This window comes from Alternaria arborescens, assembly GCF_004154835.1.
Source record: "Alternaria arborescens strain FERA 675 chromosome Unknown contig_14, whole genome shotgun sequence".
Classification (NCBI taxonomy): domain Eukaryota; kingdom Fungi; phylum Ascomycota; class Dothideomycetes; order Pleosporales; family Pleosporaceae; genus Alternaria; species Alternaria arborescens.
In genome coordinates, this window is record NW_021167869.1 from 89,998 (window position 1) to 116,171 (window position 26,174).

The following is a 26,174-nucleotide window of genomic DNA, read 5'->3' on the forward strand; positions in this document are numbered from 1 at the left end:
GTCAAGCTGCCACGCTCCGGTGCGGAGTAGCTGTCTCAAGCAGTGCGACCATCACCTGCCAACGACGACTGCACCACCCAAACCACCCCTAGTCCAACTGCACATGGCACGGCTTTCAGCATGTGCATGATTGAACCCTCTGTTGTGCATGCTATAGATCATGTCCATGTATCGTACATACGACCCCGAAACATGACAGCGGGAATTCCGTAGCTGCTCCACAGTCTTAATCTCCATCTCACCACTAATCTGAAGCGGAGGCCGTACAGTACCACAGGGGTTACCGACACCCTCCAAATACATCGAAGCCTAAAGGTTGTCTGTCCCTGATCACCAGGCTTGCGCACCACCACCACCAGCCCAAGGGTGCACGGGCGCATGTGGGGAAAACGTCGGAACGAACAACGTGCCACGGCACAAGCTCAGCGCCACGCCCAGTTCGCATGCATGTGCGTCATCCGCTTGCTGCATCAAACACCACGCCTGTTTCTGCATTTTCCACATCGAACCGTGAGAGTAAGCTGTTGAGATATCGCCATCGAAAGAGCTAGGATAGAACACTATCTTGGTGTCGCCTGGGCAGCTGCTGAACGTTTATACGGATCGAGAAGTCGCGACTCAGCCACATGTGACACGCCTGCCTCCAACAATACGCAACAGCAGCGTGACTCCCTTATCAATCACACTTCGATACCTACGGCCTCGTTCTTGACTCAAATTCATCTAGTCTTGTCCTTATCAACAGAAGAATAGAAACACACAGTGGGTCCCACTATGGGCTCTGACAATGCAGAATCATTGGCCAACCGCGACACACCCATACCAGTGGTCCAGGTACATCATGCGTCAAACGATGGCACTCCCACTACGGAGAGACCGCATTCACATTCGCGCCGTCTGTCGGCTAGCAAACTCAAAGACAAGTTGGAATCTTTGGGCGACAACATAAGTCGGGAGTCGAGTAGCAGGGTAGGAGATAAGATGATGAACATGTGAGTACAGTCTGCAAGGCAAAGGTTTTCATATCTTGTTGTATATCGAAGATATTGTTTCATCGAGCAAACGAATTATGGGGTTGTCGCGAGGAATAATCCTAGACCAGACAATACGTTGTTGATGGGGCTAATGCTTACAGGCTGCTCGCACAAGTCCTCCCCTCAGAAGACCTCTCCGACAGCTCGCCTCCAGACTCATCAACACCAAGTGGCAATGCACCACATGTCAAGGATCGGCGCTCTCGAAGCTATGTCGCTCGCCCCAATTTCAGTATCCCTACCATGTCTTCCAACTTTCGTCGCTTCAACTCGCGCATCGGTGTTGCCTTCATTCTTCAGAATCGACTCATTCGTTTGTTCACCTGGGTACAGCCCACACAAACCCTCTCATTCCTGTTGGTCTGGACATTCGTCTGTGTTGATCCATATCTTCTACCCGTACTCCCGCTGGCGTGTGGCATGTTTTTCATAATGGTACCTGCGTATCTGACTCGGCATCCAGAGCCTATGGCAAACGCAGTGGATATCGATGGCGATCTTTGGAGGGGGAGCTTAGGAGGACCACCGCTAGCAGACGCAAAGACAATCAAGCCTGCGCCCGAGTTCAGCAAGGACTTCTTCCGCAACATGCGCGATCTGCAGAATTGCATGGAGGACTTCAGCCGCGGCCACGACGCTGTACTGAGCTTCATCACTCCACTTACTAACTTCAGTAACGAGAATCTCTCATCGATGCTCTATCTCATCTTACTTGTCGTATCGGTTTTGTTGTTCATATCAGCGCATCTACTACCATGGCGTGCGATATTCCTCGTTATCGGATACACTTTAACGGCGTTGGGCCACCCTAACGTTCAGGATCTCCTTACAACGCCCGAAAGCGAAAAGTTCATCTCCGATGCAGAACACGAAAGCCGTTCTTTTCTCCTCACCATCTCGCGCGCAGACATAGAACTGGAGACATCGCCAGAGACCCGCGAAGTCGAGATTTTTGAACTACAGCACCGCGCACTGCACGACGAGCATGGCGAGTACGAGGGTTTCATGTTTTCACCATCGCCTTACTCCCCTTTATCGCCTTCTAGGGTCAGCGGCGACAGACCCCGTGGCACACCGTTTTTCGAAGACGTGCTCCCACCTCGCGGCTGGCGCTGGAGCGACAAGAAATGGACACTAGATCTCTTGTCCCGTGAATGGGTCGAAGATCGCTGTGTCACAGGCGTGGAAGTTGAGGTCGAGGGTGAGCGATGGGTCACGGATTTGCACTACGAGGTCCTAGAGAGTGATGGAGAGAAAGCCAACGCAGCGAAGGCAAAGTTAAAGAAGCGGACCGGATCAAAGGGAGGTAGCAAGGATATTGGGGATCAAGAGAAAGAAGTTCTGCGCCGGGCATGGGAGAGCCATGCGCCAAGTCGCAAGGGCGAATGGAGGAGGCGGAGATGGGTGCGGGGTGTGGAGAGAATGCCTTGGAGGGAGGGTCAGTAGTGTCGGGTTGTCGCGAGAAATGGACATAGATGTTGTAGTTCTCGCTCGCAACACTAGAGTTTTCCATCCTACTTCGCCGCTTTCACCGATGTGGTGCCGTTCGCGTCTCGGATTCCATCACCACTTTCGCACTCCAACTCGGAACTATAACAAACACAGTTGCTCCTATCGTTGCGATCTGAGCCGCACTGTTCAGGCTGATGGGAACTTTACTGTATGTACAGACAGCCCAGTGGCTAACATGTGGTTCCTGATCTGCGACCTTAGCTTGCTGCCACTGCAGTAGCGTCGGAGTACAGGAACGGGATTTTGCGGGGAGGTATACTGTGCTGGCGAGGCTGGATAGGCTGTGCGTAGCCTTGTGCGAAGATTCAGTCCTGGCGTCGTGATCTCATCACAAGAGGCGAAAACCATCATCGAGCATTCGCGTTGCTGGTCTCAGCCATCATTTGCGGATTTAACAGCTTAACCCACGTTTCCTCCAACGGCCGATTCACCGACTTCGGCAGCCAGCCGTTTGTATGCAGGGTACCTACGCTAGTGTGGAGAGAGGGTTAGCAGCCCGTCGGCCAGCCGCGCTACCTCTGCCTGTAGTGGAATCATCGAATCTGAGAGTAAATTGATTGCTAATGTGACCCAAGGTGACGCCCACGAAACCGATTGCGCGGACAGCTCGGAACGAAGATTTCTCCTAGGCAATTACTGAGCATTGCGCGTTTCGGCCTGCCTCTTTGACATAATCCACCAAGGTTCGCAGCCGCGGCCGGAAGGCAAATATAATGCTGCTGCTCCTCTCACACTGTTTCTCTGACTACTTTATTACTGTTCGTGTTCCAGTTGCAGCTCAGTCGAGTCAGCTGTTTTCTACTATTCTTTGGGCCTAACCCCTCCTTCAAACTCGGACCCAACTCATCTGGTGCTTAGGTCCCGCCTCCGAGACAGCCTACCCGACAAGCCTAGATTCCTTTCGCCCACACGCAAGCACCACATAATTAGGTTATACCTGCTTCAACCTCCACCGATTGTGCCTTTAAAGGTCCGGCAACCCCTCCATCAATTCTGGGGAAATTTTTGGGTGGCAACAACCTCCACGGCCGTTGGTCAAGGTACATTCACCCTCCGGCTCCGATTGCATCACGCGACATTTCTTGCGCACCAAATTTCGAAAGCTAAGGGCTACTGGTCAACAACCACCTTGGACACCACTTTAACGTCACCTTTCTAACAAAAACACCATCAATTTTCTTCGCTGTCAACCATCACAATGCTTCCCGCTCTACCTCGGTTGGGCGACTATGACATATCAGCTCGGAACGGCTTCTTGCCTGATGAGATACCCATCGATGTTCTACCAGATCGCTACTACCAGCCATGGGAGACAATTGTACGCAACTTCCAGAGTCTGATCCTGGCCAAGCGGCTACGTCGAATAGTAGATGCACTTCCAGTACTTGAGACCGACCTCCTTCTCACGAAAGCCGAGTGGCAGCGAGCCTATTCCATCTTGGGATTCATTGCCCATGGGTATGTTTGGGGCGGTGACAAGCCCGCCGATGTAAGTCTTGATAGTCTACATACATAGGTGTATCGCGTTGCTAACGATTCTGTGCAGATTGTCCCGCCCTCTATCTCGATACCTTTCATGGAAACGTGCAGACACCTGGAACTGCCACCGGTGGCAACCTTTGCAGGGGTGTGCCTGTGGAATTGGCGGCCTATGTTCGATGGCGAGCCTACGGATACACTGGACAACCTTGCAACGCACATGACCTTCACTGGCTCAATGGACGAATCATGGTTTTACCTGGTGTCTGTAGCGATAGAAGCGAGAGCTGGACCAGTTATTCCGATGATGATCGAAGCTATCGCAGCAGCTAGACGTGGCGACAGCAACACAGTCATGCACTGTTTACGATCCTTTGCGGAGCGACTTGACGAGATAGGTGCTCTTTTGGAGCGCATGTACGAGAGCTGTGACCCACACGTCTTCTACCACCGCATCCGACCATTCCTAGCTGGAAGTAAAAACATGGCGGACGCAGGCCTTCCAAATGGAGTCATGTTTGATGATGGCACTGGTCAACAGCCATATGTGCAATTCAGTGGTGGCAGCAATGCTCAGAGCTCGACCATTCAGTTCTTCGACATCGTCCTAGGGGTTGAGCATAGACCTACTGGTGAGAAGCGGACTAACATAGAAAACCCTGCCTCATCTGGACCTTCGCATGGTTTCATCCAGGATATGCGGAACTATATGCCTGGACCTCACCGTAGGTTCCTGGAGCACATGGAGAGCATTGCAAACATCCGGGAATACGTTACAGTAAATCGCAAGGATCGGGCCCTTACCACTGCCTACGACGCATGCCTGGCCATGCTGCGAAGCCTGCGGGATAAGCACATCCAACTCGTCTCGCGGTACATCATCATCAAATCGCGTGAGACACAGTCGCACGCCCGATCTGTGTCGCCTAAGCAAGCAAACAACCAGCGCGTCAACCTCGCCAACACTATGGCCCGCACAGGAAGCAAAAAGCTCCGTGGTACGGGAGGTACAGCTTTAATTCCATTCCTGAAGCAAGCGCGGGATGAGACGGGCGAGCCGGCAATCGATGCGTGGGCAAAGCGATTACTCAACAACGGGCCAGCAGAGATTGGTGCGTCCTTTGGTGTTGACGATGGCGTTGCGCGGCTAGGCAAGATTGCAGAGGGTTTCAATGGGCAAGTTGAGATTGTTGGTCTGGCTGGTACTTGGAGTGTTGATGATAGCGAGGGAGGTATCTGTCATTGGTGATGGATGAGAAAACCCTCAAAACTCAAAAATGTTTCTTTTCTGGCGTTTGGATCTGGAGCAACATACCCATCTTGACACATTAGTGTAGGTCAATAGATTTTCATAGAGTAGCAGTTTGCTCTCTACCCACCCTGCACTGGTTGACATCCATGGAATACCGGCGTCTGCTCGGTGAATCTCTACATTGCATCATAGTACATGTCGAAAGATCATTTGATCTCTAGAGCGATGTCATCTAGACCCACGAGCATTATGAAACAGACCACGAGTGTTGCACATGTCGCGTTTCCAAACGCCACTTTCGTCAGATCTCCCGCGCAGGGCAAAGTTGCGCGTTGCGGGAGCCCAACGCGTGGGGCGTGACGTCATACTTCACATGCTCCACCACCTTGCCAAACAAACAGAGGGATATATATATAATCCCACTGCGACGACGACTCAAGGGTCAATACAATTACAGCTCTCTCAAATACACTCGAGATCCTCAATCCACACCAAAACACAACTATACAACTATGTCTTCAAACAAGGACCATACCTCGACTCCTCAATCCTACTTGGACCAGGCCACAGGCGCTGTCCAGAGCGCCATCGGCTCTCTGACGGGTAGCACCGCCGACAAGGTTAGTCTCTTTGTTTCCTCCCCTTTGAACTTCTGTACTGACTTCCACCAGGCTCAAGGCGAGAACCGCAAAGACGCCGCGGCCGCCGAACATGATCTCTCTCACTCAGCCGCCAAAGCCGGTCCCTTCTCCGTAACCCCCTCAGGCGGCGTCGCAAAGGACAACTCGGACCGCACCGAAGGCTCATGGAACCAAAACATGGGCGCCGCCAAAGAAGCGCTCGGCGGTCTTGTCGGTGCCGAGGGCCTCAAGCAGCAGGGTATTCAGCAGAACAAGGAGGGCAAGGAGCAAGAAGCTGCTGGACAGGTCAATGACCTCGGCAAGGGCATCGGAGATAGGCTTGGTGGTACGGTTGGCGGTGCTGTTGCAAGTTTGACCGGCAATGCAGCGCAAAAGGAAGAGGCGCAACGGCAGCACGATGAGGGAAAGGCGAGGCAGAGGGGTGTCGAAGCAGACTTGCAAAAGCAGGCTGAGGCCGAGAGGCGTTAAGCTGTGGTGGTAGTGTAAAGGTCCCCCTTTGTGAGGACGGTCACGTTTGATGGCATTTTGGATTGATACCCGATGAATGATATCCCATGTTCTTTTGACATCTGTCCTTCGCTTTGTGCATGTGTAAATGTGCGTTGATATCCTGGTTGATCTTGATGTTATCGTAAACATGTGAGAGTGAAGGCATCTGTCTGAGCTCTGTGAAATTAAAGCATAGGTCGCGCAGTCGCAAATGTAGTGCGTATATACTGCAACAATGCATACAGGATAGAGCTCACGCTCTAAGAAAGATATGGCAGAGGCCTTGACTCATCACACGTACCAAAGAGATAGTTTTTGGTATATATGACCCTGATGGTAACAGTCGTCTTCTGTGTCAAGTCTCAACAGATGAAGGCAACGTTCTCTGCCTAGGGAAGATTGACTGCGGTATCTAGCAGCCGCAGTGTGACGTTGATGCAGATCTCTAGTGTTTTGTGCACAGTATCGCGATTGCTCGATGGGCAAAGCAATTCCGATCGATTCCGGCCGCACACCGGCATATTCCTCGAGTTGCACAGCTGGCACAATGCCAAGCTAACCGGCGATCTATCCGTGCAGGACTTTGAGCGACTCATCGCTAGGGGCTTTGCGAAAGAAAACTGCGGAGATGCGTCGCTTGACGCCAACCCACCAGAGGTGCAAGCAGGCGCGGCCAAGGTGGAACGAAAGCTCCAGTCGGTTGACCTGCTCCCCAGATTTTAGCCACTTCTAGCTATGAATAGAAGTCGACGCCACATGTTGAGGCTTTGCATCATGGTTAGCGGCGGTTGATGTGATGTGAGGTGATGGGCAGTGGATCGACGGCACATGGTCGTCGAGCTTGCGCAGCTCTTGTGGCTGGTGAACAGTCCAGGCCTTTAGCCAAGCGCTTCTTTGGCCGTCCAAAGAGATGGACGTTTAGCAGACAAGGCATCGGAAACACGTCCGCAAGTGAATGCAGGCTAGACCAAGTATCTTGATGCGCTTCTCCATAGCCTCAGAACGTGGCATGCGTCACAAAGATGGCTTGACATGCAATTTCCACCTGGAAGCGCTGCTTGGAAGTTTGCCTGCGCAACTTGCTTTGTGAATCGGAACACTCGGCGCATTCAAACTACGTATGACGCCACACAGGGTGTGGCAGTTAAACCGGCGGCGGGTACGCGGCTTATCCTTGCCAAATTTCACCGGCTACGTCACTCTTATGGTCGTCAGCTGCCTGCGTCACAACCATAAATACTAACCTGGGTGCCGCTGTTTGGCACAACTCATCACATCATCACCACTCTACAAACACTTCTCCAGTACCAGAGAACCTCCTCCCACACAAAAACAAACCATCCAACATGCCTTTCACCGCCAGGTATGTCAGCTCCATCAACTTCCGGCGCAATGCAAGACGTCGATGCTAACCATCTATAGCGACATCTGCAAGATCCTCCTTGCCATCATCCTGCCTCCTCTAGGTGTCTTCCTCGAGCGCGGATGCAACGCTGATTTCCTCATCAACATCCTGTTGACCGTCCTCGGTTACATTCCGGTGAGTTCCGGGCTGCGCACCCACCATCCATCAATAGCATACTAATGATCATGCCAGGGTATCATCCACGCCCTGTACATTATATTCAAGTTTTAGCGGGGGCGCGCAAACACCTTTTACGATGCCGTAATAGCGGCTTGACGAACAAAGTCACATCACGATACCCATCTTCATCTTTTTCCGCCAACGCCAACACTTCACCGACATTCGACTCTCACCGACATCTATCGATATCTGCGATGCTAGGTACCACTTAGCATGGGGCTGTCCGGGTATGCCGGAACTCCCGGTTGATTGAAGGCGGTTTGGCTTGGCTCGTCTGTAATGTCATGAACAGTTTTAGGTTATGGCGTCTTGGTCCCCTAGGACTCTCTTGAGTTTTCTTGCGAGTATCCTGGTGCGTTCCTATGAGCGTGCTGTAATGAGAATAATCCAACATTCTACGAACACTTTATGACCCTTTTGCTTGAAGTTTAGTGACCTTGAAGTGTATCTTGTCATAATGGATCAACTTTTTGCTCCGTCTTCACTCAATGCACTTGTTACAACAGTAGAAATATCATTCGCTCTGGAGACCACTGATGCTTTCGTCGTTTCCCCAGTCCGATGTGTGGCTGAACGAAAGGCACGATGCGATGCTTGGCACGTGCCTCGCCGTTCTTTCCAAGGTTCACGCGCTCCGCACCAGCACTCACAACCGTGACACCTCACCCATTTCGACCCTTATGTATTCCCTCCAGTCCGAAACGTATCACTCACCACATTCCTATCGTTCGAAGCCCAAGGCGCGATATAAATACCGCCCAATATGAGCTTAATGACAGCCACACTTACAGCCGCCGAAATCAACGCCCTTAGCGACCCGACCAAACCAAACGACGACGCGATTCGCGATCTCGACGCAGCTTCCCACTCATTAAACATTGATGACGCGCCCTTCTTCCAGTCGATACGGGTAAAAAATACGCTCGATGCATACGACGAACGGGCGGAGCTAGAGCCAAGTGCAGAAGTGCTTGTAGTAATCTTAAATTGCGAGTACAAGCTCTGGAAGGCGCATGAGGAGATTCCCATGAGACAAAAGCCTTATTTAACGCACTGGGTGGAGGCTCTTATGAAGAACAATGAGGAGTCAGGCATGGAGCAGGTAGATACGGTCAATAGTAAAGGCACGAATGCTGGGCCCACTACAGCGGACATTCGAAAAACTAGGGCGAGATATATCACAACTTTGCTATCGCAGGAACCATCGCCTTCGCAAGCGACGCCACAAATGGCCCTTGCGAGACTACACAACGAGGATACGCTCGAAGCATTCGATCTGCTACCGTACATGCAGATGCTTGTTGAGGAACAAATCTGGGACAAGCTGCCTGAGTCGCAAGTACAAGCTTCTGATCAGCCTGCCCAAAAGCCTGTACTACCAGCGAAAGAGAAGAAGTTACTGCATAAGAATCAGGTGCTATCACTCGATAGTTCACAGTCCTGGGACGATGTTATACTTCGAAAACTCAAAGAAGAACCCGAACAGGCCATTCAAGAGCTCGCGCACCTCCCACTTGAGATCCCGTCTCTCGACTTTCTCACCAAACTTCACGTCAGTCGCACCTTCGAGGACCTCGGCGTAGATGGTCAGGACGTTACCCTCCACTATATACAGCATGCATTGCGGCTCATAGAGAAGATGGAGGCGCCACCTCCGACCTTACAGCAGGATACAGTGACCAACGGGACCGCCAACGGCGTTGGCAATGGAACTCCGATCGTAGAATACGGAAAGGAAGCGCAGAGCCGGGCTGTCATTATACTGTTGCTGTTCATCAAGAGCTCAATCAGCAAGGGTTTCTTGGAAGCGACATCACTCTTCTTTGAGCTTCAGGAGATATGCGTGAGATATGTGTGGATCAAAGAGGTTAGGGACTTCCGAGCTTGGGCACAAGGACAGTTGGGTAACTAGAAGTTGACCAAGACGAAGATGAAGAAGAAGACAGAGTGGAGCCGTGTTGCACGATAAGATTGTGGATGCTAGAGATCGACATGTAGTTGATCAATAGGGAGAAGAAAGGTGCAATCATGCACTGATTCAGGGCTTGCATGCACACATGACGAGTGTTGTTGACTGTGGTAGTGGGCTTCCAGGCGGTCAGTTTCTCCGGTTTGTTGTGCTTGCCTCACAATGCAGCTACTGCAGCTACTGCTCCATATCGCGGGGCTCTTACAAGCCTTGTTAGAGCCGGACAGCCAGTAGCGAAACATCGTGGAGGTTGATGGCATGAAATTCCGCATCCAGAACCTGCATCCTGCTGGATCATCTCACCGCCTCGTGTTCTCGAAGCTGTCACGACAAACTTTCTTTGCTATTACAGTGATGCGGTGGAGTACATGACCGTGTCGAGTCGTGCTTGAGGCTGCTTCAAGGTTTCGGGAATATCCGGGACTGAGGTTGAGGCAAGAAGCAACGCGCTAACCCTCGAACGATGCTAAACTTTAGAGTTTCAAAACCCGCTACTGAAACAACCATCGCCTTTCTACCTCGGCCGGATTGCTAGCTAACCGTTCACGAACGACAAAGCGGTGCATAGTTGCTGGTAACGGCGAGCGACTTTTTCTGTTATTTTCTTCTGGTATGCGACCGCGAAATGCGAACAACTGCGTAAACTTGAATAGGGCAGCAACCACTTGGAGACAAGTGTCAGCGAAACGGTCTTCCCACGATACTGTTTCGATCGCCGAGTTTAGAACGAAACTTGGCTGCTGATACACATCTGCGGGTGATGTGCCTTCTCAGATACCAAACGTCAATGCGCACTGCCACAACGCGACATTGTTGTTCCGAACAAGCTTTAGCAAAATCCTGAGTCAAGCTTCTGGAGATGATCCTCCCGCTGTGGATATCCTAGCGGAATGGATCGTAGTGGAGTAACCCTGACCATCGTTCGACCAGCATCGTCTCAGCTCTCCGTTTAGAGTCTATGCTCACAGTATCACGACCTCGTCCCACAGCCATCATCTTGTTTGGCCATGGCAGCAAGGGGCTGCGGGCGCTATCATTCCTTGGTGGATCGGAAACGCAGACCGGTGAATGCTTGTGTCTATGCTAAGCTTTCGGCAATGTCAGATGCACCATGAGAGAGTTGTATATAAACCTCTCTGCTCGTCCTCCTAGAGTCGATATCACCATCACTCAATAATTCAATCAACCAGACTCGCTTCTTTCTTCTTTTCCATCCTTCTAATTACATTCTTGCGCCGGTCGCTTGCTTAATTCTCTACTCATTTACATCTTTCTCAATCAATCCTTTCGACATCACAGTCCTTATTTTCCAATCTTCAACAACCTTTCTATAATCCAACTCCATATCCATCAAGATGCGTTACTCTCTCGCCGTCGTTGCTGCTATTGCCGCCTCCGTCCAGGCCCACGGTGTCGTCTCTGAGATCCAGGGTGCCAACGGTGTAAACATGCCTGGTCTCTCCGTCCAGGATGGTACTCCCCGTGACTGCGCTTCTCCCCTCTGCGGCTCTGAGGCTGATACTTCCATCATCCGTACCCGCGAGATGGGTGGCAAGGCTTCGGCTCTTGGACGCACTCAGGGTGGCGGTGCTGTTGACGCTGGTGCTGCTATCGCCATGTTCATGGGAGGAGGTGCTGGTGGCGCTGCTACCGGCGCTGCCACTGGTGCTGGCGCTGCTACTGGCGCTGGTGCTGCTACTGGTGCTGGTGCTGCCACTGGTGCTGGTGCTGCCACTGGTGCTGGTGCTGCTACTGGTGCTGGTGCGGCTGTCAACAACAAGCGTGGTCTTCTCGACGCTCTTACCGGTGGCGCCGGAGGCGCTGGAGGTGCCGCTGGCGGTGCTGCTGCTGCAGGCACCAAGACTCCCAAGGGAACTACTGAGAAGGGTGTTGCCGCTGCCGCAGGCACTGGAGCGACCTCTGGTCTTCCCACCACTGCCGATGACGGCACCATCACCATGACCTTCCACCAAGTCAACCAGGACGGTGCCGGTCCCCTGACCGCTCAGATCGACGCTACCTCCGGTGGAACTGACCCTGCCGCCTTCCAGGACGCCACTGTCACCCAGAACGTCCCCGGTATCGGTATTGGAGGTCTCTCTGCCGCTTCCGTCATGGACTTCCCCGTCAAGGTCCAGATGCCCGCTGGTATGACCTGCCAGGGTACCGCCGGTGGTGCCAGCAACGTCTGCATCGTCCGCATGCAGAACTCTGCCCTCGCTGGTCCTTTCGGTGGCTCTGCAGCCTTCACCCAGAGCACTGCCGCCAAGAAGCGCGCTGTTGAGTACAACCTCCGCAAGCGCCACATGGCCCGCGGTATCCTCGGAAAGCCTGAGTAAGCATCTCACTATGCTGCTTTTCTCTACATGGTCCATGGCAACAGCAATCTCGATACACGCACGACAAGCAAGAGTTGGAATAATATAATATTTGAAAGAGATTACGATGACAAGAACAACTTGTGGTTTGCTGGGCAATTCACGGGGATGAAAGAGAAACAAAAGAGTATGAATAGAGTGAGCTCGGCTTAGGATCCCTTCCGATGGGTTTGATGCCGCTCCTTTAGTTCTGTACATAACTGACCTACCATACACTCATTTACTTGAGCTGTTGTTTCAAATACTGTAATTAGATGGATGGAAGACGGGGGGTGTTCCTTGACGATCTCGGAGGGGAGCATCTCAGTTTGTATATAGATGAATTTAAGCGAGTCTGGTTAATACTACTTCTCCTTGGATCTGTGAATGACTAACAACTATCAAGAAAACAATAGAGCAGAATAGCATTGCCTGCAGCGGTGCCCTCCAAGCATTAGTTATCACTCTTGCAACATCCAATTTGGGTCTCAGAAGATACCGCTTACCTCCTCGACAATGGTTTTAGTTGGCTCCTTGTAGTCGGCCATTTCTGGGGACTTGAACCGAGAATTCGCGTTGAGTGAGGTTTACGGATAAAGTCGTTGAGACAAGAGTACTGTACGAGTGGATCCTCATGTGGAGCCGCGCTAGGGTGGTTGATCGCCGGCGCGTCACCTCTACAGACATTTTGCGCCTCACGCAATACCCATTGAACGACATCTTTCAGCGCTACGTATATTCAACATGGGGAAAGGAACCGACAAATTGTACATCACACACTCGGAGTGGTCGTCGTCGGACGCCTTCGGTAATGCGCGCGGCGCAAACAGCGCCAATCGAGCTTCCGCTGCCGGCCTGTCGTCGACCTTCAAGCGCCTCCCCTTCAACTACTGCGCCGTCTCGCTCCAGCCTTTCACCGATCCCGTATGCACGTCGTCGGGCACCATCTTCGATCTCACCCACATCCTCACATGGCTGTCTAAACACCCCGATACGAATCCCGTCGACGGAACGCCATTGAAGCGCGCCGACCTCATCACGCTGAACTTCACCAGGAACGAGGACGGCGAATACGTAGATCCCGTCACATACAAAGTCTTTACAGACAACACCCATATCGTTGCGCTGAGGAAAAGCGGCAATGTCTTTGCGTGGGACACGGTCGAGAGATTGAACATCAAGGCGAAGAACTGGCAAGATCTGGTCAGCGACGACCCGTTCACGCGAAAGGACATCATAACTCTCCAGGACCCTCAAAGCATCGAGTCAAGAGACTTTAGCTCATACAAGCATGTCAAGGATGGAGAAACAGTAGTGGCAGATGCCGAGGGCGGTGTCAACAAAGAAGCTCTGGGAAACGCGGCCAAGATTCTCAAGGCGAAAGAGGCCGTCGCGAAGGCGCGTGAAAACAGGAAGATCAAGGAGCAAGGCGGAACCACATCCAAGGCGCTTGCCAACTCATCCAGGAATGGCACAGCAGCATCGACATCCACAGAGCCTAAGAAACCCGCATACAACGCTGCCGTGTACACTTCGGGCAAAGCTGCTGCCTCCTTTACCTCGACGGGCGTCACGCCGCATACCTCCGGCGAGCGTGCCCTCCTCTCCGACGAAGACTACATGCTCAAGCCGAAGCGCATAAAGAACAAGGGCTATGCGCGGATATCCACCTCACTCGGCGACCTTAACGTCGAACTCCTCCCCGAATACGCGCCGCGCGCGGTATGGAACTTTGTCAAGTTGGCACAGAAGGGATACTACAGCCACACCATCTTTCACAGGAATATCAAGGGCTTCATGATACAAGGCGGTGACCCGACAGGCACTGGAAGAGGCGGACAGAGTATATGGGGTAAGCCTTTTGAAGACGAGTTCGAAGGACCGGAGAGGCATAACGCCAGAGGTGTACTCAGCATGGCGAACAAGGGCAAGAATACCAACACAAGCCAGTTCTTCATCACGTACCGCGCTGTTCCACATCTCGACCGCAAACATACTATTTTCGCGCGAGTAGTGGGTGGCCTGGACACAACGTTGCGATCCATGGAGATTGCGGAAGTAGGCGAGAAGGACAAGCCTGTCGATGACATTGAAATTCTTAATGTGGTAGTCTTTGTAGATCCCTTCGAAGAATGGCAGAAGGAGCGCAAGGACAAGGAAAACAAAGAACTGGAGGCTGAAGAGATCAAACGACAAGGCGGCACAGCCGACGACAAGACTACGTGGACAGGCAAACGTATACGCGCAGATGGTACAGTGGACAATGGTACTGGAGAAGGTCTCGGTGTGGGCAAATATCTGCAAGCCGCGAAACAGGAAATACAAGAACAGGATGCTGATGAGATAGTCGGCTATGTGGACGACGAGGAGGACGTAGCACCCGTCAAGAAGAAGGCCAAGACAGGTGGTTTCGGTAACTTTGATGCTTGGTGAGGCGTTCACGAGTCCAAGTTTAAGTTCTAGACTGGATGCTAGATAGCTTAGGAAATGATACCCCCAACCCGTCTGACTTGCGATCCAGACTGTTCCAGATTCGGTTGCATGTGTCTCGCTGTTAAGCAACTGCAAAAGGTGTCTAAATCCCGCTAAACCCCGCGCTACGTCAGCATACACAGAAAACACCCGCCGTGACTTGCTGACTACACACATATAGTATGAGTATACTTGTGTGATAGTCTTGAATCCGTCGGCGTTAGCCTAAGTCCTATTAGGCGCACCGCTTTCTTTCAATCGGCACGCAAGAGAACAACTCACTTAGACTATTAATCGTGGGGATACTCGGCCTGATGGTGAGCAGAGGGGTGTACACGGCTGAGACATGGGTAGCCACATTTGGGTTGTGCCCCTAGTTGTATACACAGAGCGTTGAACCAAGCGTTGCGAAATGGTTCTCAATTCCGGTTGTTGGTCGCTGCGGGGAAGCAGATCGGTGATAAGGATGATGGTGCATGACGGAGGTATTGATAAAGAGGGCTAGGTCGCGCCTACCTCAGCTCATTGACATCACGAACGAGCGCCAACTTGACTGTTCTGCATTCCAAACAACTTCGCACTAGAATTGAAGGAAACCGCACGTTCTCCTTCTCACCCACATCTACCCGCACGCACACTGAGCAACATCATGTCTTCATCTGATATCCCGTCTTCCTGTCGTGCTGTCGTCATTGAGAAAGCCGGTGCGCCATGGACTATTAAAGAAGTCCCCGTCTCTGCTCCCAAGGCGGGCGAGGTTCTGGTCAAAGTGCTTGCCTGTGGCATCTGCCACTCTGATAGCTTCCTCCAACAGGGCCATCTGGGTGAAAACGTCTTCCCTCGCGTCCCAGGACATGAAGTCATTGGAAAGGTAGTGGCAGTTGGTGATGGTGAAAAGAAGTGGAAGGTTGGAGACCGAGTGGGCGGAGGATGGCATGGTGCACACGACGGTGCGTGTAAGGCATGCAACAAGGGACTGTTCCAGATGTGTGAGAACGAGCTTGTTAATGGGGTTAGTAGGGATGGTGGATGTAAGCTTTACCTTTCTGTTGGCGAATACTGTGTGATTCAAGACGACGAACTGACATGATGCAAAACTAGATGCCGAATACTGTACCCTTCGGAGCGAGGCTGCAGTGCGCATTCCCGCCGATGCAAACCCCGCCGAATACGCTCCGCTACTCTGTGCTGGCGTTACAGTTTTCAATGGTATACGCAAGATGAACATTCAACAAGGTGACACTGTTGCCGTACAAGGGCTTGGTGGCCTAGGTCATCTTGCACTACAATACTCTCGCAAAATGGGCTACCGTACCGTTGCTGTGTCCTCTTCGGACAACAAGAAGGACTTTGCTTTCCAGCTCGGAGCAACAGACTATATTGACACTTCGAAAGAGAGCGCAGCCGAGGCACTTCAAAAGATGGGTGGCGCAAGTCTTATCGTTGTTACGGCACCGAATCCGCAGATCATAGGGCCATTGGTCGAAGGGCTAGGGTCTTTGGGCAAATTGCTTGTTCTCGCGCCTGTGGGAGACATACCTGTCAACACCGTGAGCTTGATCATGAAGGGCAAATCAGTCCATGGATGGCCGTCAGGACACGCACTGGATAGCGAAGAAGCAATCGACTTCGCTGAGAAACAGGGTGTGAAGTGTATGATTGAGAAATTTCCATTCGACAAGGTGGAAGATGCAGTTCAACACATGGAAAGTGGAAAGGTGCGGTTTAGAAGCGTAATCGTCATGGAGTAGGATCAGCAAGAAGCGATGCGCGAATCCAGCTTGGACGCCAAAGCGCCAACGGCGCGGACAAAGAAAGGTTGGAACTATAGCTGAAGAAATTAATAAAACAATGAAACAATTGCAGTTCATGCACGATACTGTACTACACTGTGCCCCGCATACATAAACTCTTGGTGTTCTGGGATCATGGAGGTTTGCGTGCAAGGTAGCAGCAGGATGGCAGTTAAAAGCCAGAACAGCGGCCATCAAGGTAGCCCAGTGAAAGCTATTTCCATCACACACACGTCAAACCGTCATACGTACATCCCAAGGAAGCCAAGTCCGCATCTCTGTAGCTTTTCTGTTCTAGGCACTTGTGTTCCACGTGCGAACGCACCGGGGCAGTCTCGCGCCACAGACATACAGCCGCCATAACCGTCCGGCCTCATGCCACGGTGGTTCGCGCGTCGCCCGCCACTCCACACGCAGCCGCTCAAGCAGCTCAATTAAGTACACGCGCGACACACACCTCTCACCAATGTCTCCTGTTCTGCTCCGGGTACCTGCATCTGAAGCGCGGTCGTGACATGTAACGCCTGCGCTGTCTCGCTCAGCGAATGGGCGGCTACAACGCAGAGACGGCACTAACCCCGTTGTTTCAGAAAACTCAATATCGGCCACTTGCGACACTCACATAGCTGTACAGGGACTGCAAGGTAGGGATTCTTTGGAAGCGGATAGGACGGGTGTCCTTGTAGATCTACCTTAAGATGTGGCGGGTCCCGCAGCAGGTGCCAACTCTGCCTGAATTTGGTTGTTGAGTGACTGAATATCACGAAGATCACGGCTCTCCTCTTTTCTCCTCTCTTTCCTTTTGCACAACGTTTCCTTTCTTAACGCTGTGCGCCTTGTTACCCCATCAGTTTTTGTTTCGGAGTAGTTCTCCAAGTCGTTCTTTTGCAGGCCTGGCGCCAGGAAGAAACAACAGTCGTTCACTCGTTTGTGCATTGCATCACTCACGTTCCTTACAGCAGCTGTTCCGGGTATTGCTGGTATAGACAAAGAGGTTATTGGCCCATCTACGCAGCGTAGTTACACCATTGTGTCGAAACATTTCCCTCGACATTGAATTGCATGCCAAGTGGGCGCGCACCACCAACGCTTTGGGAAGGTTGACAGCAAGAGCTTTGGAATTTGGTTGTCTACGGCAACGTGCAGTCAGCGGGACATCACAGTGAAAGAATTTTCAGCGCAGTCGGCAGGCAGCATAACTCGGTATTTCACACGACGCAAACAGATCCCGCTGTCGGACCAACGTCATACCGCCAACCCAAACACCAGTCGTCTCAGCACATCCGGAAGACATCTTTCCACGAGGGCATCCAAGCTTCGTGAACAAGCATTGAAGACTGGCACTTGGGCTTTCCTGGACCACGTTCCTGTCTTCATTCGAGACCTACGGGTCCACCCAACCCAACTTCCAAATACCTACACATCATTCGCGATGGGTTTATCTTCATTACGTGCAGCCTTGCTGGTGCTCGTTCTCGCGTCAAGATCGTCGGCTACAACAGTCTCACTTGCATCCTTCATCCCGCGGATTGACAACCTGCCAAAATCCTGCAACGCCGTCTACACCAGTTCCATCTCTGGATGCGTAGCCGACGACTTCAAATCGGGCGCAACCTGTTCCGCTGCCTGTGTGCGGGGCCTGTCGGCGATCGCAGAGAGCGTCAAGGACAAGTGTGTGAACGTCGATGCAGGCGAGCTGAGCATCATCGGGGTCTTCCAGAACGGACTGGGTATTCAGAGCCTTTGTCCGGGGGTTACAATTACAACGATTTCCAGTGAGAGTGCGGGAAAGACAGATACGAAAACATCGGAGCAAGCGACGAGCACCCAGGCGGTCTTGACCACTACAAGCTTCACAAATTCAGCCATCCAAGCAACATCAACCTCATCAAGTTCAAACACGGACGCGGAAGACGGAGACGAGGAACCGACGAGCTCAGCACAAACGACAAGTTCAAGTTCATCAACGGGCGGCTTGGTCCTGGATCCGAACGCTACGGGAACATTCACAGCTTCAGTCATCCCGCCCACAGACACTGCGCAGGCGACACAGGCACCCAACGCGCAACTATCGAACGCTGACTCCGGTGGTGGTTCGCCGTTTGACGTCGTTGCTGTGGGTGCTTCATCACAGCTCAGAACTTTGGAGATATCGATAGCGAGTCTTTGTGGGATAGCGGTCGCGTTGCTTGCGAGTTCATAGCCGCGCAGCAGTCTTTCTTTCTCTTTTTATGATATTGATGCATTGCCGAGATGGCTCACGATATAGCGTTGAAACTTGGAATTTTTGTACTATACCCGCATTGTCGGAGCGACGGAGAAGAGTCACGACCAGTTGAGCGTGTCACAGAATGTCCGTGTAGCATCTATGGTCAACTACCAGAGCGCTCAGTAACAAAATGTGTACAAGATGAAGAATCAAGTGTGCACGATCACTCAACCTCTCGGCCATCGGTCTTCCTTCAATCTTATCAAATTAGCGTCATGCGTTGTGGTCTACGGTAATGGAACCTTCCGGCCAGTCCACCCCCCACCACCCCCTGCAAGGTAAGCGAAGGTAGCTGCACCCCAGACGTAATCGCCTTCCCGCCGCGAGTAGACTTATCGTCGGCCTTTGACTAACTTGGCCCCACCATGCAGGAGCACAGTCGAGGACCATGAGGAAGACGTTATTGCTGTGTTTCATCCACGGCTTCAAGGTATGTTGTGTCTTGCGCGCGACAGGCGCATTACGTCATGGCCAGAGTCGTGTCTGCGTGTCTCAGGTCCAGCCATGGGCAATGCAACACGTCGCTATTTGACATAGAGGACGAGTGCCATGCTAACATCGTGTACAGGGCGGAGATGAGACATTCCGGACATTTCCAAGCCACGTGAAGGCGCTCCTCCAGCATGCGCTGCCCAAAGTCACCGTCCTCACCATCACGTACCCCCAGTTCGAGACGCGAGGCGACTTACACGAGTGTGTCGGCCGCTTCAAAGAATGGCTGCAGAACAAGGTCATAGACCTCGAGGTCGCCAACTCGACCCCTTCGCCTACAGTTGACCCTTCTGTGCGCACGATACTCGTAGGCCATTCCATGGGCGGCATCGTTGCGGCTGAGACGCTCCTCTCCATCCTCGCCGAACAACCGATACATTCGCAGTCCAACTCGCAAACTGGCTCTACAGCATCGCTTGCCGACCATTCGATGCTCATGTTCCCGTACATACAGGGCATTCTCGCCTTCGACACACCATACCTCGGTATAGCACCTGGCGTAGTGGCTCATGGCGCCGAGAAGCATTGGAACACAGCAAGCTCGGCATATTCGGCATACAACAGTCTTGCGGGCGCTTTTGGATGGGGCGGCAAGGACACTGCATCCAGTGCTGTCGATACGAGCAAGATGCTCCCAGCACCCTCATCTACTGGAGACGCAGCAGCAGCACCCATGTGGCAGCGTTACGGCAAAGTAGCCATGTTCGCCGGTGCAGCGGGTGCCATAGCAGCAGGTGGCGCGGCGGCATATATGAAGAAAGACCAGATAACTCAGGGCGTCACATGGGCTACATCACATCTAGAATTCGTCGGAGTCCTGGCCCGCCCTGAAGAGATGCGAAAGCGACTCGAGAAGATTGCAAAGCTCACTACAAGCCAGGACCTTGGCTTTTGTAACATGTACACCACTCTTGGCCATGCCATCAACAGCGAGAACAAGGAACACGGCTGGACTGGCAAAGTCGCCGGAAAAGACCGCACCTTCTGCAACCTACCCAAAGGGCCTCTGAAGAACTTCTTCATGCCTGCTGTAAACGACAAGGCCACGGCGGAGACTTGGGCGCACACTTCAATGTTCGAGCCTCGCAACAACCCCGGTTACTATACTCTCAGCGAGACGGCCAAGGAGAAGATCATCGAATGGACAGAATCCACAGATTGGTACGAGGAGAGTGAAGGACCGTTGACTGGGGAGGTTGGTGAAGAAGCAGAGATTGTAGAAAGACAAGAAGTAGATGAGCAGATGCAGAAGGAGGCTGATAAGAGGGAAGCAGAAGAGCTAGAGAAGGCCAAGGCCAAGGGCGATGTAGATGCTTTAGAAGAAGAGGGCGAGTTTGTGGATTTGAAGAGAACTGGCGAGGTGGCTGAAGGGGAGGACGAGGCGAGGAAGAGGAGAGAGCTGTAGTAGGAATTTTTGTGAGTCTACATACCCTTGTACATGGAAGAGTGAATGCATGTTTGCGCCACGTTTTTCTACCAGCTAGGTTGACAAGGCTGAGCACCTATTATCGCTTATCAACTCATGGGGGCGAACACACCACTGCTGGACGGCTTTCGGACTGATCTGCAACGACTCGTTGAAGCTGTATCTTGTCAACGGTACCACGCATGCACGACTGCTAAGTGAGAGCCCTGAGGTACGGTTCTCTCTCACAGATGGAGATTCATCAAGAAATTATACTCTTCCATATTCGGCGTTCGATCTTAGGCTCACGTTCCCGTTTGTAAACACCTCCACGTACTACTTTCCACTGAAAAGAGCTTCTAGTCCGGAGCAATACATGCTGGGCCGAACATTTCTGCAGGAATCATACATTACGGTGGACTACGAGCGCCTGAATTTCAGCCTTAGTCAAGCGTATCCTGATGGCGGCTCTGCGTATATCGTGCCAATAACTTCATCATCTTCCACGCCTCAAACCTCGGATCCACCTCGAATTCCACCACCGAACAAGTCTAAAAGCCCCTATTCAGCTGCATATGCTGGAATCGGTGTAGGTGCAGGCATCGCAGCCCTTTCAGCATTACTTTTCACCATCGCCTGGAAAAAGCGCTTGGGGCCTTTTCGACGCAAGGCCTCGATGGGAGGCCATACCTACGACAAAGCAGAATTATACGGCGATCACAAACCTTGGGCTGAAGCCATGGGAAAAGAGAGAACTGAACTTGATGCAGCTACAAGTACGCACGAGGCAATGAATAAGGAGAGGTCAGAACTGGAGACTGTGGAAAAGGCCCACGAAGTAGGCACTACGGAGATTCAAGGTATTGACCATGTACATGAGTTGCCCGGTCATGACGAGAGCGTGCAGGCAGCAGATGAAAGAGCTTGTGCTTCTTGAGCTACACCATGAGTGCATGTATGCTGTATACAGTCGCATTATGATATGATACCGTAGGTAAATAAGGTCCTGCATACTGCAGAGTGAAATAGAAGTAGTTAGTCATGGTGCGGAGCGCACGGTATACTTGTACGTTAGATTCCATATGCCACCCATTGATCTCGCCCCCATGCTTGATCGACAGGTTGTAAGCTCGGATAGGCTAGCGCTGGACAAGCTTTTCCAGCCGCATTGGCATGCTCAACGCTTTGTGCGCCATCCGTTCATCTCCTGTCTTGGTGTCACCCACGCATTGAGGCGTAGTCCAGGCTCGCTGGAGTGAGTCGACTAAAGCCATGACCACGATTGCCCCATGAGCCATGTCAGGTCACCCGATTCCCACTCGCACGGCATCCTACCGCGTACTAAGGAGACTCTCCCAACACCGATATTTCAAGATCGAGGCGCTTTGTATCTTATACAACTATACAGTTACTAATTTAAGCGGTATATGAAGGACACAATGTATCATCCTCCTCCTAGGCGTCATCAACATCCATCTCATCCACGTCCATTTCATCGTCCCAGTCCTCCTCATTGGCCTCTCTGTATTCCTGAACGTCTTCACAGCGTACTGTTTGTGAATGGGGAGGTTGTTTTCTCTCCACGAGATACGGATTACTTTTGTCAAAATCCTCTCGCCACATCGCCAAGCGATCGACACCAAAACCACCACCAACAAAGTAAAGGTACCCAATTTCTCCTGCAGCCTTCTTGACCAAACGCTCCCATTCCTCTCTGTCTTCTTTCTGTTTCAGTGTTTTCTCAAAGCCTGGTTCGACATTCAAGTCTTCCGTTGTCTCTGAGTAGGACAGTGAGCTGCGTGGTAGTCTGGGTCGCGCGGTGCCACCGCGTGCGCGTCGCTCTGCCATACGGATCTGGTCTTTTTGGTTTTGATGGGCACGTCGACTAAAACAGCCGGATATTGGCTCTTTCCAGAAATCGGCGGCTATGTAGCAATCGCCCAAACCATGCTTGCGACGTATTGCTGCCTCGTTCTTTTGCCGGATTTCCCAGGCTAGCTGGAGCTGCTTGTTTTCTTGTACGGACCTGCGCACGGTCTGAATTATCTGGCGCAATTTCGAGTTTTCTCTTTCGGCTTGCATGTGGATAGGGTTCTGGTTGCCCGAGCGTAATGGCGTCCGATGCCTATGCACATGCACAAGTGCGTGCGAGTTGGCAAGAGCGCCTGATTTCTCCCACCAAGCCACATATTGGGCGATTTGAGCCTCAGGCATTGTTGTCGGGTAGGACGCCACCAAAGAGTCACAAGCTGGGCACGAAGAAGGATTTGGGGACAGGACTGCTGCCTGGACATTGTGGGTGTCGAACCGTTGATGAGCCTCGTCCCACGCCCGCTCACGTTCCCAGCGTAACTGGTCGGTCAGGCGGGTCCTCTCAAGCCGCTGTTTCGCTATCAGATACCCTATTCTTGCTAAGTTCCACCGCCGGTTGCGCATGTGCTCTAGAGGCCTCAATCCACCCTCGGCTGCCAGCTCCTTCAGTGCGACGTCGGACTTTCCTCTGGCTAGGGAAATAGTGCACTTGGGACACCTGGGGGTATGTGGTGGGTTGGAGGGGTGGATTTCATGATGACATTGAGTGGCGATCCTAGTCTGGTGACCATGTGGTGAGTGAGTAAACGGCCGTTTCCTGTTAGTTGAGAACAGCAACGTGTCGGGACTGAGCATCATCGGCATATTGAAGGCTGTGGTCTGGCTGATGTATTTGTCGATTTATACAGGTGGAACTAGTGTGCATTATGGTTGCGGAAAAAGATGGGGTCGCTTGCTGTGGTGAACCACGGATTAGCGAGGAACTGGGAATGTGAGCAGAGAGCTGTCGACCTGTGAAGAAAGGCTTGTAGTATGAATGCAACAGGCGCGAAGGGGTGTATAGTGCGAGATTTTAAATGTAAGTTACACTCCAGCCCATTGAATGAGGCGCGTCAGGGCGTCATCGCCCTCTGCTCTGATTGGCCCGCTGTCCCAAAAGTTACACGCGAGCAGTTATGGAGCTTGTCCGTGCACTACTTAGCTCCTTTAATACCCGCACTGCTGACTGACTTCGTGGGGGTCTTAGACATCATAAAAGCGCGGAAGCCGATGTGGAAATGTTGCAGCTGACATGGGAAGCTAGAAACATGCTTCGCCACCCAGACTATAGCCTTCACCATGTACCGTTGTCGTTGTCCAGTATGGAGGCTACCTTTGCTTTCGCAGCGAGCGCTAGCCACGCTAGTATGTCGCTTTGCATTCACCTTCACTTGGACGGCATGATACTGGAATTGTGAGATCAATGAATAATAGTCTTGGCTGCTTGCTGCGATGATATCGCCAACACCGACTTCTCTGGATATGCACAACAGCGTACGCATGTTTTGACTCGGTCGCTCATTGCAAGATTCCTACTACTATATTACTGTTGACAGTGAGACTTCAAAGTCAGTTTGACGACAGGCCGCGCTCATAAACGAAGGTGACGGGCGATTGAAATCGCAGGTCACTGCCGCATTCACTGTCGTAGATAGGTATAAGGATTATGCTCATGCGCAGCTATCTCACATCCCTACAGCAACGCTCCATTGACAGCAACTCTGTCAAAAAGCGCGACATGGAGCAGAAGCAGCCACAAATATCTTGGAGGTCTGGCTCTTTCAATCCAGAGGCACCAACTTTCAGTCCGACGACCGCCGAGACTAGCATGTTCACTGGACCTGGAGGACCAACTCCTCCCACCAGTCCGCGACAGAAAGCAAAGATGTCAGATACATTCGACGGCAAGTCTTCATCCGCGTCGAACTCACCACATAAGACTGACTTGTGTGCAGAAGACTCGCCTTTTCGCCCTGCTAGAGACATGCGACCGAACTATCAAGGCTACGAAGAGGTCAACACTGTACGGATGCCGAGGAAGTTACCGGACCAGAAGGAGATTCCACTGAACTCTTTGCAAGATATGCTACAAGGTGAGACCAGCACCATCACAATACCAAGATCTCATGCTAACCTAATAGATCACCATATCGCATTGAATCAGGATCGACCTAGTGTAGACTTTCGTAGCAATTTTTCCGAGGATTCCTCGAACTTTGCCATGGCATACGCTGCGAATAGTCCCTTCTTTACGCGGCGACTCCGTTCAGACTCCAACGCCCCAGGCGTCGACGAGCTGAGTGTGGGACTTGGTCTACCCAGCATCCAGAAGAGAGGCACCAACGTGGACTCACCAGCCCGCTCTCACAAGTCACGCGGCTCTGAAGTTTTGCCTCAAGATCTCTTTGGTAAGCTCATAGGGCGGGCGCTGGACAAGCCGTTGACCGCTAACGCCTTAGCCCAATATATGGACGGCAAGAGTGTATTCTTAGACAACGTCGTTAACACGCCTCGGGGCCTCAAGGGCGATGGTCGTGATATGTATTCGGGAGAACGTGCAGGTGTTGAGCGTCAACCTACGAGACTGGTGCCTCCACCTCCTGGCTTTACTGGAGAACGCCCTCGCAGGATCTTCGCAGAGGAGCATAGCTCAGTCAACCCAGTGGCTACGGAGTCCGCAGTTCGGCAAATACCCACCGGTCCTGCAGGACTTAGACAACTGCGAAGAATTAGCGATTCCAATTCCGTCAACCATGCACAATACCATGGCCATATACGTGGACCATCTAGGCATTACCGTCCAAGAGCACTTCCTCGTATCAAGCGCACCGATCAAGGTCCCGAGCCTTCAGATGCCGATATATACCCCGATGATGCGAATTTCACACTGCGACGTCCACCGTATCAGCCCGAGTCTGCAGGTTCCCTACCCAGCTACATAATAGATATGCCATCAACAAGGCAGGTCCATGCAGAAGACGTTATGGTTTGGCCCACCCCAGCAGAAGTTTACAGGCAGAAACTCGGCAGTCAACCCAGACGTAGTGTTTTCGCTCGCAACGCTCTGCACACGCAGAATGGCGCGCCGGAGCGTTGGTCTCCTCCTGCTGCATCGTCTATGTCACAGTATATGCTGCAGTTCGGAGAGCCCTCCCATCCCCTTGCTTTGAGGTTTTCTCCTCCTGCCCCATCTCCTTCACCTCCCTTCGACATCTTCGCTGGCCACTATCCTCCCACATACGCTGACATTCACGAAACTGACGCAGAGATGGAGTGTCTCCTCGCTATTCTTCCTGATATATTCGACCTCGATCTACCTGAGCTGCCCTGCGACGAGCGCCCTCTTACACCCGGTCAGACAGACGGGAGTCGGTACGGTATGCAGTTTCATGGCATTGGACTAGGCGATCGCTGGAATTGTCCTAGTGTGCGAGAGGGTGAGCCGTTCCGAGTACGTCCCCGCGATCATGATGGTTGGGGTGGATGGCAGTGGGCTATCGACAAGGGATGGGGAAATGAGTAGGCTATCACTGAAATCGTTCCTGATCCCGTCTGAACTGACACTATATCGGGG

General features: G+C 52.2%; 13 protein-coding genes across 13 annotated transcripts; 12 read left to right on the plus strand and 1 right to left on the minus strand.

Moving 5' to 3' along the window:
* Window positions 1-774: 774 nt before the first annotated feature.
* Window positions 775-2,480, plus strand: AA0111_g6482 (hypothetical protein; the record flags this gene model as incomplete). Its single annotated transcript, XM_028652709.1, has 2 exons — window positions 775-992; window positions 1,136-2,480. The coding sequence occupies 2 exons, from the start codon at window positions 775-777 to the stop codon at window positions 2,478-2,480; spliced, it is 1,563 nt and encodes a 520-aa protein (XP_028505889.1).
* A 1,264-nt stretch (window positions 2,481-3,744) lies between these two features.
* AA0111_g6483 (Indoleamine 2,3-dioxygenase) lies at window positions 3,745-5,274 on the plus strand (the record flags this gene model as incomplete). The annotated part of the gene is made up of 2 exons (XM_028652710.1): window positions 3,745-4,035; window positions 4,093-5,274. The coding sequence occupies 2 exons, from the start codon at window positions 3,745-3,747 to the stop codon at window positions 5,272-5,274; spliced, it is 1,473 nt and encodes a 490-aa protein (XP_028505890.1).
* A 515-nt stretch (window positions 5,275-5,789) lies between these two features.
* On the plus strand, window positions 5,790-6,386 carry AA0111_g6484 (hypothetical protein; the record flags this gene model as incomplete). The annotated part of the gene is made up of 2 exons (XM_028652711.1): window positions 5,790-5,897; window positions 5,949-6,386. 2 exons carry the CDS (start codon window positions 5,790-5,792, stop codon window positions 6,384-6,386), a joined length of 546 nt encoding a protein of 181 aa, XP_028505891.1.
* Window positions 6,387-7,753: 1,367 nt separating this feature from the next.
* AA0111_g6485 (hypothetical protein) lies at window positions 7,754-8,043 on the plus strand (the record flags this gene model as incomplete). Its single annotated transcript, XM_028652712.1, has 3 exons — window positions 7,754-7,770; window positions 7,830-7,947; window positions 8,005-8,043. 3 exons carry the CDS (start codon window positions 7,754-7,756, stop codon window positions 8,041-8,043), a joined length of 174 nt encoding a protein of 57 aa, XP_028505892.1.
* A 712-nt stretch (window positions 8,044-8,755) lies between these two features.
* AA0111_g6486 (hypothetical protein) lies at window positions 8,756-9,904 on the plus strand (the record flags this gene model as incomplete). Its single annotated transcript, XM_028652713.1, has 1 exon — window positions 8,756-9,904. The coding sequence occupies one exon, from the start codon at window positions 8,756-8,758 to the stop codon at window positions 9,902-9,904; it is 1,149 nt and encodes a 382-aa protein (XP_028505893.1).
* A 1,412-nt stretch (window positions 9,905-11,316) lies between these two features.
* AA0111_g6487 (hypothetical protein) lies at window positions 11,317-12,300 on the plus strand (the record flags this gene model as incomplete). The annotated part of the gene is made up of 1 exon (XM_028652714.1): window positions 11,317-12,300. One exon carries the CDS (start codon window positions 11,317-11,319, stop codon window positions 12,298-12,300), a length of 984 nt encoding a protein of 327 aa, XP_028505894.1.
* A 762-nt stretch (window positions 12,301-13,062) lies between these two features.
* AA0111_g6488 (Peptidyl-prolyl cis-trans isomerase-like 2) lies at window positions 13,063-14,751 on the plus strand (the record flags this gene model as incomplete). The annotated part of the gene is made up of 1 exon (XM_028652715.1): window positions 13,063-14,751. The coding sequence occupies one exon, from the start codon at window positions 13,063-13,065 to the stop codon at window positions 14,749-14,751; it is 1,689 nt and encodes a 562-aa protein (XP_028505885.1).
* Window positions 14,752-15,439: 688 nt separating this feature from the next.
* Window positions 15,440-16,541, plus strand: AA0111_g6489 (hypothetical protein; the record flags this gene model as incomplete). The annotated part of the gene is made up of 2 exons (XM_028652716.1): window positions 15,440-15,821; window positions 15,892-16,541. The coding sequence occupies 2 exons, from the start codon at window positions 15,440-15,442 to the stop codon at window positions 16,539-16,541; spliced, it is 1,032 nt and encodes a 343-aa protein (XP_028505886.1).
* Window positions 16,542-18,015: 1,474 nt separating this feature from the next.
* AA0111_g6490 (hypothetical protein) lies at window positions 18,016-18,786 on the plus strand (the record flags this gene model as incomplete). The annotated part of the gene is made up of 1 exon (XM_028652718.1): window positions 18,016-18,786. The coding sequence occupies one exon, from the start codon at window positions 18,016-18,018 to the stop codon at window positions 18,784-18,786; it is 771 nt and encodes a 256-aa protein (XP_028505713.1).
* Window positions 18,787-19,240: 454 nt separating this feature from the next.
* Window positions 19,241-20,749, plus strand: AA0111_g6491 (hypothetical protein; the record flags this gene model as incomplete). Its single annotated transcript, XM_028652719.1, has 2 exons — window positions 19,241-19,282; window positions 19,421-20,749. The coding sequence occupies 2 exons, from the start codon at window positions 19,241-19,243 to the stop codon at window positions 20,747-20,749; spliced, it is 1,371 nt and encodes a 456-aa protein (XP_028505712.1).
* A 376-nt stretch (window positions 20,750-21,125) lies between these two features.
* On the plus strand, window positions 21,126-21,686 carry AA0111_g6492 (hypothetical protein; the record flags this gene model as incomplete). Its single annotated transcript, XM_028652720.1, has 1 exon — window positions 21,126-21,686. The coding sequence occupies one exon, from the start codon at window positions 21,126-21,128 to the stop codon at window positions 21,684-21,686; it is 561 nt and encodes a 186-aa protein (XP_028505711.1).
* A 518-nt stretch (window positions 21,687-22,204) lies between these two features.
* AA0111_g6493 (hypothetical protein) lies at window positions 22,205-22,963 on the minus strand (the record flags this gene model as incomplete). The annotated part of the gene is made up of 1 exon (XM_028652721.1): window positions 22,205-22,963. One exon carries the CDS (start codon window positions 22,961-22,963, stop codon window positions 22,205-22,207), a length of 759 nt encoding a protein of 252 aa, XP_028505710.1.
* Window positions 22,964-24,272: 1,309 nt separating this feature from the next.
* Window positions 24,273-26,123, plus strand: AA0111_g6494 (hypothetical protein; the record flags this gene model as incomplete). Its single annotated transcript, XM_028652722.1, has 2 exons — window positions 24,273-24,693; window positions 24,742-26,123. 2 exons carry the CDS (start codon window positions 24,273-24,275, stop codon window positions 26,121-26,123), a joined length of 1,803 nt encoding a protein of 600 aa, XP_028505709.1.
* Window positions 26,124-26,174: the final 51 nt, after the last annotated feature.